Source organism: Corvus kubaryi, unplaced genomic scaffold (genome assembly GCF_017639235.1).
Source record: "Corvus kubaryi isolate FWS band 111438036 unplaced genomic scaffold, C.kubaryi_AGA036_p1.0 split3-73, whole genome shotgun sequence".
Taxonomy (NCBI): Eukaryota; Metazoa; Chordata; class Aves; order Passeriformes; family Corvidae; genus Corvus; species Corvus kubaryi.
In genome coordinates this window covers 16714522-16736065 of record NW_024582091.1, presented here as the reverse complement: position 1 = coordinate 16736065, position 21544 = coordinate 16714522, and the positions used below count along the sequence as shown (strand labels likewise).

The window sequence follows — 21544 nt, the reverse complement described above, 5'->3', positions numbered from 1 at the left end:
GACTGAAAACAACCTGGTGGCAAAAGGACAGAGGAGGAGCAAGTCCTGAGGCTTATGTAGAGTCCATGACATTATATTGCCAAGGGATTGGCAGAAGTTCCTCAGCCCTACTCTAAAAACCTATCCGGCAATGGGCCTGGAGTCTACATGGCTTTGAACCTGAAGCTGTGGTCAGGTAGGAGGTCACTGATGTCAGTTGCGGGAAGGTTTTGGGAAGAGCTGCATTGTAACCAGTCCTCTTTTTTAAGTTTCTACAGCCTGATTTAGTATTTAATATATCCAAATTATTCTCTCTCTCATTGGTCATGTTTCATAGCTCTTTGTATAGAAGAAACCTAATACAGACAGATTTCTGGGCAAGACCTAATATCCAAAGCTGGCCTTGAGACCTAACAGCCCTTTGTGCGCATAAGAGGTCAGCTGGTGTGTGAGACAGATGGCCCTTCATTACACACCTGGAAACTCTCTTCCTCTTTCCATCAGTTTTCAGCAGGCTAATGCCTGCCAGGGCTGTCCCAAGACACAATGCTGAAAACGTGACTGGTAAAAAAGTCCTGCTCCAAACCTAAGTTCTAATTTCTTTTACAAGGTTTAACTTTGAAACATTTCCCATAATCTTTTAGTACATTGTTAATCTGTTCAAGCAAAACTTCTAAGCAGGTTGATCAGTTGAGAATAAAGGCAGGCATTTCGATAAATATGTATATTAATAGACAAGGGGGATTTCTCCCGCCTCTGAACAGACCTGTACCTCCATTATCTCCAGTGGGTTAGTGCAAAACAGGTGGGAAAAAATAACCAGCTGCAGGGAAAAACGTGGAGACTCCAAACAGAAATCTAATCATTATAATGAATGCAAGGAGGGAGAACAGGACAAGAAGAAGTAGTAAGAGAGAAACAGAAACACAGGAAAATTTGGTGTTGGTGAATAAGGAATTCAGCTGCCGGTCACCACAGTGGGCAGCATGGGATAACAGCCAGGGACTAACACACACACTCTGGAGCTTAGACTGGTGAAAGACACACTGGTCCCGCCCAGGTCCCACAGTCTCCCACATGCTGAAGGTGTGGGGTGATGCAGGAGAGTCCCGAGTCCATCTTTGGGCTTTGTGCCGGGTGAGATTGCATGACACGACCAAGAAGAGGAGGCTCAGGGGAGACCTTATCACTCTCTTCAACTACCTGAAAGGAGGTTGTAGTCAGATAAGGGTTGGACTCTTCTCCCAGGCAACCAGTAACACAGAACGAGAGGACATAGTCTTAAGTTGCCTCAGAGGAAATTTAGGTGGTACATTAGGCAGGAATTCTTCACAGAGAGGGTGATTAGACATTGGAATGGGCTGCCCAGGGAGGTGGTGGAGTCACCGCCCCTGGGGGTGTTTAAGGAAAGCCTGGACGTGATACTTAGTGCCACGGTGTAGTTGAGATGGTGGCGTTCGGTCATAGGTTGGACTCGATAACCTCAGAGGTCTTTTCCAACCTAACTGATTCTATGACTCTAAGGGTTCTGAGCAGGGCTGCTTGTAACAGAAGGGCCAGGTGCCATCTCGGTGCCGCTGCCTGGCACACCTGGCCACTCCGCTCGCCCACCCATGGTGCCCCGCACGCCAGGAGCAGCGCCTCGCGTGTGCACCGCTCCCACGGGTGTCCCTCGGGACAGCAGGGCCGGGGCGGGCGGCGGCGGCGCCGGCAGTCCCCGTCCCGCTGGTGAGCCCGGAGCGCCTGGCTATGCCCGCCGGCGCTAGGGTGCCAGCGGCGGGGCTGGGCTTGGGAGCGGGAGCGGGCTCGGGCGAGCGCGGAGGCCCCGGCGGCCCGTGACCGGGCGCGTCAGGTGACGCGGGTCACGCCGCCTCCCCGCCCGCCCCGCCGGCAGCTGCGCCGCGCTCCGCCAGCGCCGTGCGGGGGGAAGGAGGGGAGCGGCGGCGGGCGCGGCGCCAGCGCGGGACCTGCACCCCCGCGCCCCGACCGCCGCAGGCAGAGGGGCCGCGGAGCCCCGCGAGGAGTGCGGCCGGCATGAGCCAGGTGCCGAGGAAGCTGCCGGAGGAGGAAGAGGGGGACGAGGAGGAGGAAGAGGAGGAGGAGATCGTGGGCTTGGCGGGCTACGCCGACAGGGCCGAGTCCTTTTCGGACAGCGACGCGGAGAGCGGCGGCGATGAGGCGTGTGAGTGCCGCTCGCGGCGGCCGCAGCGGCACCGGGGGCGGCGGGGAGCGGCGTGGCAGCGGCCGCGGGGCTGCGGGGGCGGAGGCTGGGGCTCCTCCCGGAGGGCCGAGAGGCAGCATCGGGCTCGGAGGACACTGCGGGGCAGCGGCCGGCAACGAGTGTGGGTGTGGAGTGAGGCAGGGCGGGGGCGGGGGTAGGGGTGAGGTCGGGACGGTGGCGGGGGGCACGAGGCAGCCGCCAGGAGGTGAGGTTTGGCGGCCCGTGGATGTGGGTCAGGGAGGAGGCGAGGCTCCCCGGGGGGAGCCAGGGACAGCGGTGCGGGGTAGACGAGGCGTCCAGAGGGAGGGCAGGCCCAGTTGGGGACGGGGGTGGGTGCTGAGAGGCCGGGAGGAGCGGGGATGCTGCGGAGGTGGCCATGGGAAGGGCCGGAACGGGGACACCGTACTCGGTGGGTCAGAGGGTGCAGGGAGCTCTGAGGAAGGAGCGGGGCAAGGGCTGACAGGTAACAGGAAGCGTCGGGAAGGAGGAAGGAGGCAAGGGGAGTGCAGGCAAAGTGTGTGTGTGTAATCTCTCATCAGTATTCTTCTTGTCTGGGGTGGGAGTTATTACTTAGAGGCCACAGCCTGGTGATGTGACCCGAGTGTGCCAAGGAGGTGGGGGGTTGGGTGTCACGCTATAAAAGGCAGCGGCCACACGCAGCTCTGTGTCCGGGGCTCCTCCGCAGCTGCGAGTGTCAGTCCCACGGTGGCAGGCTCTGCTAAATGTCTGTCTGTGCTTGTGAGGAACCCGCGTTACTCACTGCATGTCCGTGGCAGTATGGATGGTGATGCTAAGAAGGACGGGCTTACCAGGAAAAGCAGTCTCATTCAGTAGAAAAAGGAAATGCCGGCTCAGAGCCTGTTGCGTTCATTCAGAGCCTGAATTCATTCTTCTGAGACATATTTCACAAAGGAGCTTGGAGAACTCTCAGTTTAGCAGGATAAAAAAAGAAGTGCTTTTTTATAAGAGCATAATAAAAGGCCACATATTTTAAGTCTACTTCTATATTAGTGTGTGGAACCCTTCTCCTTAAAGGCCCAGTCCTACAGGCTGCCATGGGAGGTGCTGCATTGACTAATGTAATTTTGGGGAGGGGAGGAAGGTCAGTGCTTTGAGTATAAGCCTTCATGGTTAAAAGCCATAGGAATGTTAGACTATAAGAGTATAACTGAGACTAAATAAAGTCTTACTTGAACCTGCTAAAGAACTGCCTTCATTTTGATGCAAAGAGAAGAAATTCTAATTAATTTCTTTAGTGCTACACTGAGTTAATATTTTCTGTAGAAAGTAATCTGTATTCTGTGTTCAGATGAATTTATTTGGATATTTCTGAATAGGAACTTGTTAGACTGCTAAAAATTGCAATTGCTTCTTTATAGTAACACCAAAATATTGTACTTAACAGAAAAAAACCTTTACATAGTGAATAGCAGGAGAAGACAGTCCATTGCAGGGACTTTTTTACACAGGATTAAAACAAAATCTATTTTAACTGTCCAGATTCCCTGGTTTTCTGTTGCATTTTGAATTGTCTGGAGAAAGAGACATACAGCATCTGAAATGGAGGGGGTTGGGATTCAGGTCTGTGTTTTGTGTAACACTGGGCTGCAGGGCAAGAGGCTTTCCCTTATTTTTTGTCCTCTCTTCCTGGCTCTGTACAGCAAGTAGGCCAAAATTCAGTATCACAGCCTTCACTTTTCTACAAAGAAAGAATGAAAAGGGCAGTATAAGAAGGACGACTTCAATGCATGGCTGTTGACAGTGAAGAGAGAAGCCAGGCTTGAAAGTAAAAGCATAATTGATTCTTGTAAGCATGCAGAAGATTGGTTATCTCTCACTCCATACTGGGTTTGTGTCTCCAGCTTCAATGGCTAAAACCATAGCTCTTGTCCTTAGTTTACACATATTCAGAGACTTGAAAACACTAAAATTTACATAAAGCCTAGTCATATTTTTTTAATATGCAATTAAAAAGTGTTTAGAAGCAGGGAAGCCCTCTGCAGAGTGTCCAAGGAAGTGGCTTTAAGACATAGCATTGCACAGTGCTGCACTTGAGGCAGTGTGGAACCAGGTCTTCTGGTTCTGAGTCTTTTCTGTAGCCACAAGAATTTCCTTCCACCAGGCGTTTCTTCAATGTCTATGAACCCACAGTAGCTGAACAGCCTTCTTTATTGCATACAAGCTTTTTCTGTTAACTCTTTAGTCTCAGGCCATCTGTTAGAGTTGAAGATGTTCATTGTATGTGTTTTGTAAGGGCATTGTCTTGACAGCAATCCAAAGTGCTGCAAATACCACAGTCACGGTAGTACTGGAAATGCTACAAGATGAATGGGTTTGAAGGTAAGAGTAGAAAGTTTGGGACTGCTACCTCTCCTTTACACAGAAATGGTTAAAACTTAATATAACTCCATAAGTGGGAAAAAAACCACATTATTAGCTGTATTAGTTCAAAGCTAGACTCCAAGGCTTGTTACTTGCGGATGGTAACATGAGCGAAACAATTCCTTTTGGCTTTATGTTACTTGAACAGATGAGCTGTGATGTTTTTTATTTGGATGTTTGAAAGCTGGTGGGATGTACGGAACATGGCATCCCCATCCCATACACCTGGGAAGCACTGATAGTCACCTGCTTTGATAATTAATTGCAATTGACCTGGAATTCAGGATGGGCTTCAAAAACTGTTTTAGTTATCCATGTGTATCTAATAGCATAAAGGAGATATTAAAGTATTTGTTCTGTACTGTGCATCCTGGTGAGACAGGTCGGGACTGCTACGTGGAGTTCTCAACTCCTCAGAGCTGTGCTCTTCTGCATGTTGCAATGCATGCAAAACACACTCCCTAAGCTAGGACACAACTGCAGTTAACAGAAGTTTTGTAAGGAATTGAGTGCTTCTCTAGGGGAAAGTGCTTTTAGGTTTGTTGAGTTAAATTCGTGAATACTTCAAAGGATATAGTCTCTAACCAGCATGGCTTCTGTTCTTTATGGCTGCTTAGAAAAGTTGAAATATGAAGGGCTGTTGATATGCATTAGAGACTGGCATTTTACATTTACTTTTTGCAGAAGTGAATGAAGCAGGAAATGTGTTGCATCTCACAATAGGGAAAAATATCTTTCCCGTTATAGAACAGAGAAGAGTTTAGTGTTTCTCTTGGGCTTATTATGATCTCACTCAGTAACCTAGTCTGGGAAGTTGCAGTGATACATCTACTGGCATTTCTGTGGCAAATTAAAAAAGGAGTTGTCAAGTACTCCTGCAAAGGAATGTGGGCAGGCAAAGCATCGTCCAATTCCTTTACATATAAGGTAATCTCTTAACTCTCTCTGAGAGGGAAGTGCTATAGAAGCCTTGCTATCTCATCAGGTTTGGATGATACTCTTAACATTTCCCTGTCTTTGAACTGGCAGGATTTCAAAAGCTAAATAACAGTCTTACTAGCAGAAGAGCTGGTCTTCATTCTTCTCATCGCTAATTCTGTTTGCAGTTGCAACTGTATTTTTTTTTAGTATGGCTTTAATAGAAAGCAATTTCTTGGTATTAAGCATTACAATCAGTAAAAATCTTAACAGCCTGGAATAATTTAATACAACAACATAAAAACACCAAGTTATTTAAAATACTTCTTCAGATATATGTGGGTTTTTAGCTTGTTTCTTAAAGAAAAGGAAGTTAGGTAGGTAGCCTGTCTTCAGGTTGTCTCGTCAATGGTCAGAACCTTGGAAACTGCTGTCCACCTTCAACCAAATTTGAACAAAAGACGTCTCAAAGTTTAAGTTCCCACAAGTTTGAGGAAAACTGGCATTCAGAAGAGAGGAGAAAGCTAAATGAAGTGTCCTCAGAGGAACAGGGGAGCAGCTTTGTGTTTTCTCTGTGGCAGCAGCTGGCAGACGGGTGTACACGGTGTAGCCAGCTGAAATGTGCTGAGCTCCAGATCAGCCACAGCATGTCATATCTGTTATTTGGAGGAGATGTCATAAGACATACAGGAGGAAGTTGGTGTTATTGTGGTGGGAAGAGGAAGGGGACACAAAGTACAAATCCATGGTAGATGAGACTTTGTAAGTTCAGTTGTGTACAGAGCAAATGGGAGGCTTTTTTTTTTTTTTTGAAACATGCAATAAAACCTCCACCTGAAGACTGTTCTTTATATGTTTTTATAAAGTCTGTTTAAAGCTTTGGATAAATTATTTTCCGTTCTGATGGCCAAAAATCAGAGTGAGGTGGAGGATACACCATTAAATCTTGCATGTTTGGTTTGGTTAATTGACAACACAGTACCCCCAAAACATAAAATTTTGTTACATCATCTTAGAGCTGATGTTTTCTGTAGGTGTGAAGTGTTGTAGGGCACATGTTTCTTTCAGCCACAGGAGGTACTACCCCTATTCAAGTTGATGGGAAGAGTAGAGCAGCATGTTGACCTCAGTTTCTTACCTCCTAAATTTGTTGTGTGTGGATCAGCAGAAGTGGCTGTGTTTGTAGGATGAGATTCTTACAGAGTTACCTATCCCTGTTCTGCCTGAAGGCATTTCCCCTGTGCACTACTCCTGCCTGGCAGTGCTCATGTGTGATAATTGACAAGACCACAGTAAGTGGTAATAACTGCCAAGGCCTTTCAATTGTATTTGAAATGGACAGTATCCCACCGATATGAGTTGAAAACTCCTGTCAGTCACTGGTGCCACGGGGCTACACCGAGTGGCACAACCTCCCACAAGCCAGTAGAGGGTGCCAGGAGATGTTTTATGCTAACACTGCAATACCTTCAGTTTGAGAAGCTCTACTTCTCTGTCACTCAAATTGGGAGGCACAAACAGACCTGGACATGCTTCTGTACCTTCCTGGCAGACATACCCTGCTCTTGTGTTTCTGGAAGCTGTGAGTGAGGCTTGAGGGACACAAGAAGACACAAGATGTGGTCACCACCCCTGGGTGCAAAACATGTTCCTAGGCAAAAGATTCCTTTAAGCTTTCCATCTTTTTTGGCAGAGAGGGCTATGTAATAAATTGACAGGTTCAAATTGTTGCTAAGGTTTCTTGGTTTGGATTTTCATATTTTGGGAGTAAAGCTTAATGTATGCAGGGCATATTCAAGAATTATGCATGTGAATAAATATGTGCCAGTTTTCCGCAATTCAAAACCTACCCAGCAGAAAAAGGGAAGGAAATGCAATGCAATTATGTTGTGCTATGAGGTATTATCTGAATAGTCTGTAGTGCAATGGTTGGGAGGTCTACCAAACATCACTAGATTGTTGTGTGATCAGTAGCCTGTTAGCCTGTTGTGTGATCAGTATTTTAAACCTGACCTCTGTGTACTCGGAGTTGTACTCTGTGGATTTAGCACTGACAACTCATTTTTTTGCGTTGCTTGTGTTTGACACTGCAGAAAGAGTTTCACAGAGGTGTTAGAAAGCTTTTTACTTATAAGGGCAGTGCTATTTCACCTCAGCACCAAAAGACATTTCAAAGTTACAGGCCAACTAAATGCAGCAATTTAGACTGCTGTAGGTGTTTTGATTGGAGATACCTGAAGCTAAAGTTGGTGTGCCTACAGGAATGGATAGCTATGCATTCATGTCCTTAGAGATATAACAGCATAGTTTACTGTTAGAACTGCTTGATGCTGATATAACTTGCATCAGCACCAGGAAAAGTGGTACCAGTTTCAAACTGGGGTAGGTAACACAATGAAACTCCTGTTTCCAGGCCTTTGTTTTACAAATAGGCAGATGATATGCTGTAATCTTATTTATTGGGTAACAAAACTTTACAGACTGTAACACAAATTACTGAGCAGCAGGTGAAATCCTAAGCACCTTAGAAAAGGACTCCTCATGGGCTCAGTATTGTACGTTCCAACATAGAAGAATTGTGTGCCTGCTGAGTTGAACTCTTCCTGTAGCTCCTTGCATTTGTGATTTCATTCATTTATTTATTTATTGGTTGGTTGATTTTAGAGAAGGGAAGCCCTCAGGTAGGAAGGTCATGCAGAAGTACTTAACACAGTCTTACTCTGTTCTTCCAGCAGTGTGATGTAGCTATCAGCGGAAAAGGGTATTTGTTATCAGATGATACTCTTTTAAAGAAGAATATATCTGGCATAGTGTTAATTAGAGTAAAATTAGGTATTTTAGGATGTCTGTGTGTGATAACAGATCTTTCATGTACAAACAGAGCAGTCAAGGCTTCTACAGTTTGTGTCTTAGAGGTGAGAAGTAGATTTTCTGATAGTATAGCCTAAGGGGCAAATAAGTTAAAATGCCTGTAGCACTGCTCTCTAAGCTTAAACATTGGTAACATTTGCATAAATTCAAATAAAAATTTCCTGAAAATAAATATCAAATGCATGTTATCTGGCAGTTACTAATTATATTGCCATAGTATATTCCTTTTCTTCTTGTGTGGTTTTATTCAGTTTTGGATTTCAATGATCCCTTCAGTACTGAAGTTAAGCCAAGAATCCTGCTCATGGGATTGAGAAGAAGTGGAAAGTCTTCCATTCAGAAAGTTGTCTTTCACAAAATGTCGCCGAATGAGACTCTCTTCTTGGAGAGCACAAACAAGATCTGCAGAGAGGATGTTTCCAACAGCTCCTTTGTCAACTTTCAGATATGGGATTTTCCTGGGCAAATTGACTTCTTTGACCCTACGTTTGATTATGAGATGATTTTCAGAGGCACTGGAGCACTGATATTTGTTATTGATTCTCAGGTAAAAAAAGGGGCTTTAAGCTACTCTTTTCTTTTCTTCCTTCAGCAATAGACAAATGGGTTGGAAAGCATAGGGTTTTTTCAAAGCAAATAAATAATCTACATCACAAACACACATTAAAAGAAGTCATTAAAACTTGAAGAGCTGCTTGGCTATTTTTAATCTCTCTCTGCAGTATATTCAGAAGTTTAACTAATTTGTTTTAACATCTCAATGTTCTTACTCAGATTCCTCAGTGCTGACAGCATGAGATTGGTGCACATGCTGGATGTAGGCTCAGGCTTCTACTTATAAAACATTAAAAAAATTAAGCTGTTGTTGAGCTGTAGTACTATCTAAAAATAAGTATCATAAAACTTAATACATATATTTTTAAATACTTTCATAACTTGTAGCTCTTCTTTTTCCTTTATTAGGATGATTATATGGAAGCATTAGCTCGGCTGCATCTTACTGTGACCAGAGCCTATAAAGTGAATCCAGATATCAACTTTGAAATCTTTATCCATAAAGTGGATGGTTTATCTGATGATCACAAGATTGAAACGCAGAGGGATATTCACCAGCGGGCAAATGATGACCTTGCAGATGCTGGATTGGAGAAGATTCACCTCAGGTGAGAAAAGCTGCTGTGCAGAGAATGCTAAAGAGGAGAGCAGTTTATTTGAGAAGTTACCATTTTCTGTTTTCTTGAAGTAGCAGGCAATGTGCTTTTGATCTGTGAAGGAAAGGGATAATCAGAGATGCTACATGTGACCTGAGCCAAAGTATCTTATTTCTGATTGCTGTCTTGGAGTGAAAGATGGAGAGCTGCTTAATAACAGATGACAAACATGCCAGAGTCCTTTCAGTTTTTGCTGCAGTTGCTGTCTTGAAATAAGTTGGCTTGGACAGTGACAGCAACCAGTAGAGTTCCAGGCAGTGGCGTGTATGCCACTACATCACTTCTGCCTTCTTTGAGAGCTCTCTGCCACACAGTCCCCTCCCAGTCGCTCATCCTCACTGCTGCAGCTGGCTTGGAGCCACCTGGGAGGACCTGTGCTGTATTCTTGCCTTGTGTCTTCTGGTAAAGTGGATTACTGTAGCAAATAGTGACAAATAGTGGACTTCTGCAGGCTGGGAACCAGAGGACATCAGTTTGTCATGGCTTTCTTAGCACTTTAACGCCAAATACAAATACATTAAAAAGAGAGGCCTGCTCTGCGAACATGCCAGCTTTAGAGCTCTTAACTACTCGACTGCATCACTACACTGATAAATGGGTCCACAGCTTTCAAAAATTAGATCACAACAGACATAGTCAGTAATACTCCCCTCCTGCAATTTGATAAATAGTTTTGTAAGGATACCAGCATGGGAGTCGCATTAAAAAGTTCTACATCAAGGTCTAGGTTTCAGTGTCTAGGTTGGGGTTTTTTTAGTAGAGAGATGAAGTCCTGTGCTGCAGTCATATTGTGACTTTTGATCACAGGGTAATTGCATTACTATAGGCACTTACTGTTTGACAATATTTTATTTCACTCATATTATGAAAGGTACATCATGTTCACAGTATGTGGCTAAAAGGAAAATGTGGTGACGTTTTTTTCCAGCTTTTATCTGACAAGCATATATGATCATTCTATATTTGAAGCATTTAGCAAAGTGGTACAGAAACTGATTCCACAGCTCCCAACACTGGAAAACCTGCTTAACATCTTTATTTCAGTAAGTACTTACCATATCCTTTGTCTGTAGATCTGGCTATGTCCAACATGCATGTTCAGATACTCTGTTCACTGCCTTCTTAGAGATCATGAGCAGTGTGAACTCTCAGAGAAAGTATCAGAACTTAGTTGAAATGCACCTCCATGCAGCTTGGCCTCACCTCCCTTTCTATTAAACAGCATTGGTGAGCTGCTGAGCTACTCACAGTATTTCCTGAGTCACATTGTAGCATCAATCTGAATGATGCAAAAGTCTGTGCTGCATGCATTTGTTTAAGATGTGCTTAAAACTTGTATGAATAAATACTTTAAAGAACATAATCTAGTCCGACCTCATTTGTGGAGCTGTCTATAGTGTTTCCCAGAATTAATTTTACTTTGTATCAGAAGTTTACCAAGCTTAAGAAAATCTTCTTACGTTGCAAAATTTTTAGACGTAGCGTCTACCACAACTTTTACCACTTCCATAGCTACCCTGAAGGCCAGTTAGGGAGCTTTGTATCTCTAGTGGTTTATCATCACTGTGGAAGACATTGCTTGCTCCACTCTTCTTGTATGTCTGATCCCTTCCTTTCCTTTGTAGTGGTTCTGACACTCACCTGTTCCCTCCTGGGGTTTCTATGACATGCACTTATGCACTATTTAATTTAGTTAAAAAAGCAGGTGGTGGAGGAGTCCAACATGCTCTTGTTATGACACAAGGTAAGAGATGGAAACATGGGGCAATGAGTGAAGGGGAGCACAGTGAGTAGGTTGTGAAAAGGGGAAACTCCCTATTTTAGTGGTCATAGTGGCTCCAAAAACTGCACACTTTCTCACAGAATTCTAATTTTGCACTTGGATCTAGCACTAATTTCTGAAGCTTCAATTTCCAAGCAAGGTATTTTGTTGTGTCTTTTTGTGATTTTGACATAAGAAATTATTATTCTCTTACTATTAAACAACATATTTATACTGTTTCATAATGAATGGTTTACTACAAAGATCAGTTTCTTCCAAACCAGCTGGACTGTATATTAGTTATTATCACGTAGTCTCAAAACTCCATGACAGAAAGGTAATGAAGAAATGATGCCAACAATTCTAGACCATTTAGATAGTGGTTTTGGCACACAGTCTTACAGAGAAAGCTATCTGAATAACAGTCTTCCTTGTGCCAGAGTCACCCCAGTCACTCATTGTGTGTCAGAGCTTTGTATGGAGTCTCCTCATTGTTTGGACTTGGTGAAGGGTTTGTACAGAATCTCCACATGAACTGAGCACAAGGAGCTTCCTGAATGACTGATGACAGTTGCTCGTGTGTCTGGAACACCCAGCCCCAATCATACCTTGAATATCAGGTATAATTTGTAAGGAAGAACAAGTACTTCAAATAAATGGGAAGTCCAGAAAAGCGAGGGCAGTGTGCTATTTCCCCTGTTCAGTATGGGAAAGAGTCTCAGACTGTTTCTTGGCTCCAGTTTCTTGGCGACCAAGGGCCACGTGTAGCTGCATCACTATGCTCAGAGCATGCTTGTATCTTCTGTCTGTAGACAGAGAGACTCAGAATGATTGTTTGCAACCACAGGAAGATTAAACATTGTTCTCCTGTATACAATTAATTAGGGGGTGCTTCTTTACCTTGGCAACTTAGTAACAACAAATTTTGGCATGGATTTCGGTCACACCCTACCTCAGGAAGCCAGCGTGTTGGATATCAGGGTGTGGGTGTATTCGTGTTCTACTTTTGGTTTTGCAGCAGCATTCATGAGGAAGTGCTTTCATACATGCCATGGAGAGTTCTAACACAAAAACCTGATGGTTACAAAAATAGATCTGCAATCACTCTCAGGTTCGCAGCAGGTTTTTGCCTAAGTTTATAATGCCACAGTGTGCAAGCATGTTTAAGGAACCATCAGTGTGATAATACTGCTTCTGCATTCTTTAATTTAACTACTTGTAAGTCATAAAATAACAGTTTGTTTGGCACTCAAAATCCGTGTAAATCTTACCTAACACACTTACCAGCTTCATATAGAAGGATGCCTGTTTCTTAATTACTGTCGCCTTATCAACCAGTCAAGTTGTGTGACATGGGAATGTGGATTTTCATTTGAGGGTTGTTTGGTTTGTTTTGAGGGATATTAAAATGTATGCATAAAACTAAACAATTATTAAAGTAAAAATAAAATTATGTACAGGTTTGATCATTTAATGACTTAAATTTTGTAATCTGTAAATTCAAAGGTAGTGCTTTAAATTAATTCATGAAATCTGCTGTTTGATGTAAGACCTGTTTAAATAATTGTCCAAAATCCATTCCTAACTGGATGTGACTGGCAATATCCTCTTGAGTTCTTCTGAGAATCACTTTTTAGGGCCAGATTCTGGTTTACTCTTTATACTTTAAAGACAGAAAAAGATAGGCCTGCTTACCTATCCTAGGAATTGGAGTAATACTACCACTTTTACTGAACCCATTCTATTTAACGAATAGAAGCTGTCTTCTACATCATCATGCATACAACAAATAGTTGAGAAACATGGTTTGAATTTCAAGTACCTCATGATCTTTACCTATCCAAAATAAAATTTCATATATTCATTGCAGATTTTTCACAATGTCTTGGTTCAGATTAACCATGGAATATTGTTACGTTGATTCGGAGTGCTTTTAGCACATTTTACTACATCTTCTCTTCAGACTGTAGGGTTGTGTCAGAGAGACCTGGTGTTTATTCAGACCCTGCTCTCATTTAATCAGTGGCAGCCCTTCATTCAGTGAGGAACCCACCTGCTCTAGTAACAGAAACAGTTGATTTTTTATTGCCATTTTCCCTGAGTATTAATGATATAATGTCTCTTTGAATAGTACTTTTTATCCACCTTTTCCTGGGTTTTTTATGACTTGTTATTATTGTTTCTACAATTTCTGTTTGGGTTTTTTCGGGGCTGGGGGTGGAGCGAGGAGGGTGTTGAGTAATTTCCACACAAAAATTTTGGGAAATCCTCTGATTTTTCAGTTACAGTTGTAATAAAAACCCTGGCAAATGAAATATTTGAAGACATGTGGGTACAATTTAGTGGTTACTACTCCTGTCAGTCCATCCTACCATTTCACAGAGATATCTGTCACCATAAAAAGTTCTAAGGAAGCAAATACGTGCAGTTTCTCAGCAGGTCCTACCACAATGGATGAGTTGCAATTGAAAACAAGCTTAAGTTAAGAGACCAATTTTTGCCCTTACCAGCACGGGTAATGGCTGGCATGGCAAACGTCTCAAGATGAGAACTTTCTGAACTGTCACTGCAAGTACAGGCAGGCTGCAGCACCTGGAGCTCTGAGATGAAAACATCACTTCTCATTGTTAAACGTTACTATATTGTCACTGACATCCTAATAATTTAAAGTGCATCTTAGGGGTGCAATTGTACAGGTGAAATTGTTGCTATGTCTCTCTTTGCGTAATACAGAATTTTGTAATTGACTTCTCCAGAATGACACTGCAGGTCTCATGTTCCAGCTTCTTCTGTCTGAAATTACTTGTATTTTCAAATACAATTTTGGCCATTAATTACAGCTATGTACTTACGTGATATTTCAAGTGACTCTTGTAATTAATCTTATTTGACAGCATCTGTTGAACTGTGTGAGGTGCTGTCAGAATTACTGTTTAAAAAGTAAAATTACGGAACTACTGTGTGTGGCCAGAACAACCAGCATAAATATGCATACATTTTTGTTCTTTGTGCTCAAAGAACATAGATTCATAGAGCCCTGTAGGCTGAAAGTGACCTTTAGAGGTCAGCTGCTGTTCAGAGTCAGGCCAGTTACAGCAAGCTGGTTATGGCTGGGTCCAGTTCAGCTTTGTGCATTTGGAAGGATAGAAACTCTACAAACTCTCAGTTCAGCATGCTCCCAATCCTTCACCACTCTTACTTTTTTTTTTTTCCTTACATCAAGTCAGAATTTCAGCCTGTGCCTTTTGCCTTCTATCCTTCAACATTGTAGCTCTGAGAAGAGTTTGGCTCTGGCTTCCCTGAACCCTTACATTAGATATTGTAGATAGCAATGAGCCTTCTCTTCTTCAGGTTGAACAAAGCCATTTCTCTTAGACTTTCCTTGTACATCCTGTGCTTCAGCCCATATACTTAAGGTATCCACAGTGTATACTTTGTTTTGATATTTTTTATTACTGACTTATTGAAATATGCCGCTCAGAGAGTCTTTTCCATTATGAAATGCAAGAAATTCACCTCTATACTCTGTTATTACTAATGGATGTTTGCAGCCTTAGCTCTGTGTGCAGTGATGGAAGAATGACGCCTTTTAAAGAAGAAAATGCCCAAAATACTACTGGCCATTGTTCAATAGCATATATAGTGTTGGAAATTTTTCTGCCTATTTCAGGAAATATGGAAAGCAGGAGAGTCACTTTAGTCACTTAACTATGTGTTAAATAGTTGACTTAGAAAAGAAAGAAGAAAAAAAGGAAAAGTTCTGTAACTACAAAAGAAGCTGAAACTGTTAAAACTTGTTAGGGATTTTCAGTGTGGTTTTTGGTGGTTACAAAACTACTGTGGCAGCAGTCCTAAACCATGTTAAAAAGGGAATCCCATATATGGAGACAATTCAGTTGGATGAAGAAAGTTGCTTGTCTTCCGGTATAGGTGGATACTGAAGTGTATTCTATAACTTAAGCAATACTGGGAGATTGCCCTTTCTTTTCATGCTGGGACAACTGCTCAGGTGTAATCCCTTGATATCCAGATAGCCAGCAAGGCTACTGTTTTCAGTTAAGCCGTACACATTTTTTTTCCAGGAAGCAGAGCCTTATGGCAGTTCACCTTATCTACACAAAGGGTAAGAGCTAGCATTCCTGGCTAGCTTCTCAGAGCTGTGAATATGATACATCTCCAGTATGGAGAGCATCTTAACCAGCTTGGCAGGATGACAGGAACATAGCTGTCATCACTTTAACAAGCCTTAGCATTTCAAACATGGCTTTAACCACCAGTGCTACATGAAACCTGAAGGCACCATCAAAACACTGGTCTTTCTCCTGTGGTCCTAAAAGATGTTCTACAGAACCAGACAGTAGAACAGCTACAGACCAATGAAAAAAATTCTTAGTTTCTTTGAGAGATCAGTTCCTGAACAATACTGTCTTCTTTGTCCATCAGTGTTTTCTTTCCTTTGTTTCTATCTTCTTATATTTCCAGCTAGAAAAACTTTGGATTCCAGCTTTTTTTTATGTCTGTTGCTACAATTAAAACACCAAAAGCTTGAACTTGGAAGCTTTTTCTTACCCCCCTTGCTCCCCCGCATTTTCCACTGAAAAGAAATGTACTCTCTCCAGGTGGAGAAGTTTGGGAGTGTAATTTGGCATTATGTCTGCTCAGAGGCAGATACTGCTGGAAGGTCTGTGAGCACTGTGTTTTGTTACAAATATGACAGTGCTGTATGTACAGTTCTTTCAAAATGAGCTTGATTGCAGTTTAACTTCTTTAGCCTAGTTGTTTTGTACAGCAGGCAAGTAAGGGAGCAAAAAAGCTTGGTGTTAATTTGAAAGCATGGCTTCCACTTTTTTTTTCTTTTTTTTCTTCTCTTGAATAGAATTCTGGGATTGAAAAAGCGTTTTTATTTGATGTAGTCAGTAAGATCTATATTGCAACGGACAGCACTCCAGTGGATATGCAAACTTACGAGCTCTGCTGTGATATGATAGATGTCGTGATTGACATTTCTTGTATATATGGGTAAGTAAATTATTAATGTTTTCCATAAAGTTGTGTACTGGCAATCTGAATAGCCTCAAAATTAGAGTGATGTGGGTATAAACAATAATGAGAATGGGTAATTTGCCAGGAGAGGGGAGGAGGAAGTGGCTGGCTTCTGAGGGACTGATCCTTCCCAGCAACAAGCACTGCTCCGTGTTCAGCCTCTTTTGTGAGCATCTTCCTCTTTCTATGCTAATAATTTTATTTGGAGGAAGAAGTGGGAAGAAACCAACCTAAAATAAAAGGAAACATCATCTTTTTGTTCCCTAGGGATGAAGTCAACAGAAGGATGCCTCCTGTTTTAAAAAGAAGTGGGGCCATATTTAGTTTCATTTAATAGCCAGTGGCCTCTAATTACCTCAGAGAGTTGTTTCACTCTCACTTCAGTTCCTTGTTTGTCCTCTATTTCCTACATAACCTTTCTGGTTTTTTTCAGTTTCCCCTTCTTATACATTAGCAAGTGGGAATCTCCTGGGCTGGCATGTACATCTCCTTGCAAGCTATGTTTTCAGTGGCTTGGCCCTTGGCTAAATGTAATGCCAGCCATTCCTGGGAAAGGCAGGAGCACGTGAAGAGTTAGTGCATTAAGATGCTTACACTTGGAGGCCAATGCACAGCATGCTTAGAGAGTGGTGGGCTGAGGTAGCTTTGCATTTGTACCCACTGACAGACTTGCACTCTTGGAGAAGGTACAAGGGAGAGTCCTGGTGCAGATGTGCAGTAAGCACTGGAGCAATAAACTGTTGAATACTTACCTAAAATCTCTGAAGTTTGTATATTCTACTGTGCATTTCAGATTTTGGAGTCATCACTTCAGTAACTGTGTAAGAACTTGTTTTACAGAGGTATAAAATAAAGGATGGCTGATTTTTATAAAGAGAAAGATGCTGCTGTGTAGTTCAAAAGACTGTCCATTTAATAATTATCTGTACAACACCACTTGTGGGGCTCTTTGTTTACAAAATATCATTCTGCCACTGGTTGTGTAGCCATTTAGCATTTATCACCAGAGATCTGCTTGCCACTTTTTAGTTACAGACTAAAGACATGATACTACAATTAATTTCTTGTCCTCTGTTCCTGTGGAACTTAATATATTATTGAGACTAATTGTTCTGGGAGATTGGTGATAACTACCCATTTAACAATCTCTGTGTGTGCATTCAGGAATGAGGATAAAATTACAATGTTACAACATACAAAAACATAATACAGTGATCATCATGACACAGCATCTGTGAAGGAGAAATCTCTTTTCATAATACGATTTTGCAAAAGCCAACGTCTCATGAGGAAAGTCTCATGATGTCTTAAACTATCAGTCAGCTGCCACCGCTCAAGCAAGGTTACTGGGTTTGGACTTACCAGTACAGACCTACTGTTTCACATGTTTATGATGTCATAATAGAAAGCACTGATTAAAAAAAAAGCAGCCTTGTGGCAAATGGCTTGTAACTTACAGAGGAAAAATAAGATTCCAGTTCAGGCACGTGGCAACCAAACAATCTGATTTCTAGCCCCAGATCTAAGGTTTGGTGTGTGATCGGATAAACAATCTCTTTGTCTTCTTAGTTTACGTAGTGTGTAGTTTGAAGAAGAGATCCCTGAAAGGTTAAAATGAAGATTTCATAAAGTTTGAGATTCTTTGGTGAGAGAACCAATGTAGCAGTACTTTTGTTAGCTAATCTGGTGTCTTACCTTTTCTTGTTTGTTTGAATGTTGCTCTTTAGGCTTAAAGATGATGGCACTGGAACTCCTTATGACAAAGAATCAATGGCAATCATAAAACTGAATAATACAACTGTCCTTTATTTAAAAGAGGTGACAAAATTCCTTGCTCTTGTTTGTTTTGTGAGAGAAGAAAGCTTTGAGAGAAAAGGTATTTTTCCCTTTTGTGGTATTGCATTAATTTTCCCTTGTATTACTGAGTTAATGAATAACTGAGGTTGTTACTAGCTGTTAACAGTTTCTAACTGTATGATAAATATTGAGGTAAGTACAGCTTGATAAAGCTTACATAACATGTTTAAAGGCATGAAGTACTTGTGTTGGTATTAAGATGGGATGAAATCATAAGCGTATTTGACAACATTCTGATACGAAAGCATTTGAAAACTTACATCCAATGCAGTAAAGCTTCCACCTGCAACTGTAGACTGTGTTTGTTTGTCTTGACTGACACTGATTTGTAACTGTTGATACCAGCATACACATTTGGAATAGCTTGCCTGCTTGCCAAGGGAAAATTTTTGAAACTGGATGATAGATTGTTCTTGCTTTTCTTATATCTGAAAGGAGGTTTTTGAAAAGTTGCATATTTTGGACCTAGTCCTGTTTAGGAGTGCTTTAATATTTTGTAGTTAAAGTGCATAAAATTTCCTTGTTGTCTCTCTGACCCTGGTCAAGGTCAATACTGAACCCTTACTTCATGATCTCTCTGCTCACTGGCACGATGTTCACTGAGTTACTGGTCTTTGTGACATGCCCTGAGACCAAAACTCAACAGTGGAAGAGCAAGCCGTCATCTGGGCTTGTGTGCCCCATCTTGTGCTATTAATTCACCAGTCAGTGTTGGTGTGTTTGTGAATGAAGCACTTGTACCGTGTCTGCTGGGCTGTTTGACAGCCTGGTGAGCTTTTGATAGAACTTAAGCTGGTCAAATGCCTCTTCCATACCTCTACCACCTTTATTGCATATGAATGTTGGATGCAGACACTTTCTGTTGTAAGCATAAAAAGTGTTATTTCTGCATACTTAGTAGCAGCACTGTTTCAGAAAAGACACCATGGTGAATAAACAGCCATTAGGGTTTGTCCATAACTGTGTGAGGTTGTTGTGTCTGCATAGTTGGGAAACTTGGTAGCCTGCACTCTTCTGCAGTTCAGTTCTAGTATTATTATGGAGATGAGCTTTTTATGCCTCATGATTTCCAAGTAATATTTTGTCTGAACTCTAGGGAGAGGGAAGATAATTCCTGGGGAAAAAAACCCAAAGTGTAACATGGTGGATTTAAACCACTTAAAAATATGTATCTCCTGTTAGGGAAATTGAAGTGGAAAATGCTGCAGTATTTAAGAAAGCTGATGGCATTAACATTGAATGAGGTCATGAGCTCAGTACCAAAATTCTAAAATTGTATTGTGGTATTACAGAATTGTAGCACTTAGTAAGTCTTCCAATTGACTACCTATATGGCTTTACAGCTTTTCTGTGGGATCACATTCAGCCCACTGACATGGTAATGTGATTTGCCTATTATGTAAGTATCTAACCTAACAGCATGTCTATTGTGTTGTTTCTTAATTACAATGTAAGATGAAACAGAGCTGGCTGAGATTTGGTAATAGTTCTATCAAGTATCCATTTCAAAGTTTATGTATTGTCAAAAAAGGAACATTTCTTGATTAATAGATGCTACTTATTTCTATCACAGTTATTCTGTAAAATTTCCAAAATGACACCATATTTTATGAAAGATTTCAGTTTTTCTTCTAGTATACTGAGCACTTTTTCAAAGCCCTTTATGAAATTAAGGCTCTGTTATCTGCCAATGAGCTTCTATTTGTTTTCTCTTAAAACTTGCAGGTATATTTAATAGCAGGCATGGTATCAAGCTGTAATGCTTACTGAATTATTTGTATTTATCAAATATGCTTTTGCTTAGCACAGAAGAAATTCCTGGACAGTTTACTGAATATGACTTCCAGACAGAGAGTATGGTATTTCACTAAACATAGAATATAAGCAATATTTTCATTACCTTATTTATATGAATGTCCTTATTAATATGTAAAACATTTCTGTCTCTGTAGGATTAATAGACTACAATTTCCATTGTTTTCGAAAAGCCATACAAGAAGTGTTTGAAGTAAGAATGAAAGTAGTAAGATCTCGAAAACATCAAAGCCACCTACAAAAAAATAAAAGACCCACTCCCAATGGGACACCAAGAATGCCACTGTAACTGAGGTTTTCTGGCAAAGTGGCAAGCAAAGTTTTCAGGAAGTTGATGTGACTTCTGCATCTCATTGCACTGAGTGAAGAGGAGAACAAATGGGACTGATGTATTATATGAATTTTCCCTGAACGTTCAGAAAGCACTGTTTAAATATTTTTATCCAATCAGTTTTTTTCATATAGTGAGCACTTTGAGCAAAATGTTGTATATATAAACATTGAGGTGAACACTTGTAAGAATTTTCTTAATATATGCTGTAAACCTTTTTCATGCCATATTAAGAAAAAACAGCTGTGACAGAAATACTGGGTACATAATTTGCACTTTTTCATGTTTTCCTTGTGGAGTTGGACTTTGATAAACTTAGGTTTTTTGGTGATTTTGATGCATGGTGTCAGGTAAAATGTATGCTGTAGTTTATTTACCTGCTACAATCAAATTGGTTAGTAAACAATTAAGAAAACTTGGTACAATGCCTTTTTAAATTTATGACAGCTAATACCTAACATTCATACAGATCTAATTTCATATATTTTTCAATTTGTAAACTGAAGAATAATATTGAAGTATTACAGCAATAAGCACCTTACCAGGGATCGTAACTGGTAGGTAAATATTAGCTTTTATAAAACAGGCTTTTGGCCAAATTTCATCCAGAGTTCTCCTTAACACTGGTCATGCCCTCTCTTGGGTCTGTTTTTATTATTTACCTCAGCATATACCACTAAAATACCTTTCTATAAAGATGATTGTTTTGTAAAATGGCTCTATGTTGCACTGGTATTTTTCTAAGGCTTCAGAGGAGTATGTTGTATCTGTACGGCTGGATTTACATTGCTAAGTTTGTGTTGAGAGCCTGCACATGTACAGTTGGCGCAGTGAAGAATCTGTATGTATTTCCACCCTGATGTTCTGATGTACTGATAAGTCATAAAGATGTGAGCACTGGGTTCTGATTCCCTCTAATGGGTACATCTGTGATTGAAATCAAGACGAGACCATTAAATGAGGACTGGACAATCTACCTGCTGTAATAATCAGCCTACATTACTACTTCTTATTTTAATATTGAATATGGGGAGATTTACCACAGGATCAGCCAGGACAGCGAGCACTCTCAAACCTAAAAAGAAGCAACACTTACTTTCCATGTTCTGTATTCAGTGTTTTTGTTTAATTAGTGATACAAAACTATAGTTTCT

The 21544-nt window shown here is 41.3% G+C and overlaps 1 protein-coding gene across 2 annotated transcripts; it reads left to right on the top strand.

Moving 5' to 3' along the window:
• Positions 1-1896: 1896 nt before the first annotated feature.
• On the top strand, positions 1897-21366 carry RRAGD (Ras related GTP binding D). Of its 2 annotated transcripts, none has more exons than XM_042016859.1 (7): positions 1897-2161; positions 8623-8918; positions 9335-9534; positions 10511-10625; positions 16221-16363; positions 18115-18263; positions 20197-21366. In XM_042016859.1, exons 1-7 carry the CDS (start codon positions 2014-2016, stop codon positions 20346-20348), a joined length of 1203 nt encoding a protein of 400 aa, XP_041872793.1. In that variant the 5' UTR covers positions 1897-2013; the 3' UTR covers positions 20349-21366. The 2 variants fall into 2 exon arrangements, with proteins under 2 accessions (XP_041872793.1, XP_041872794.1); XM_042016860.1 differs by lacking the exon at positions 1897-2161 and adding an exon at positions 2268-2321.
• Positions 21367-21544: the final 178 nt, after the last annotated feature.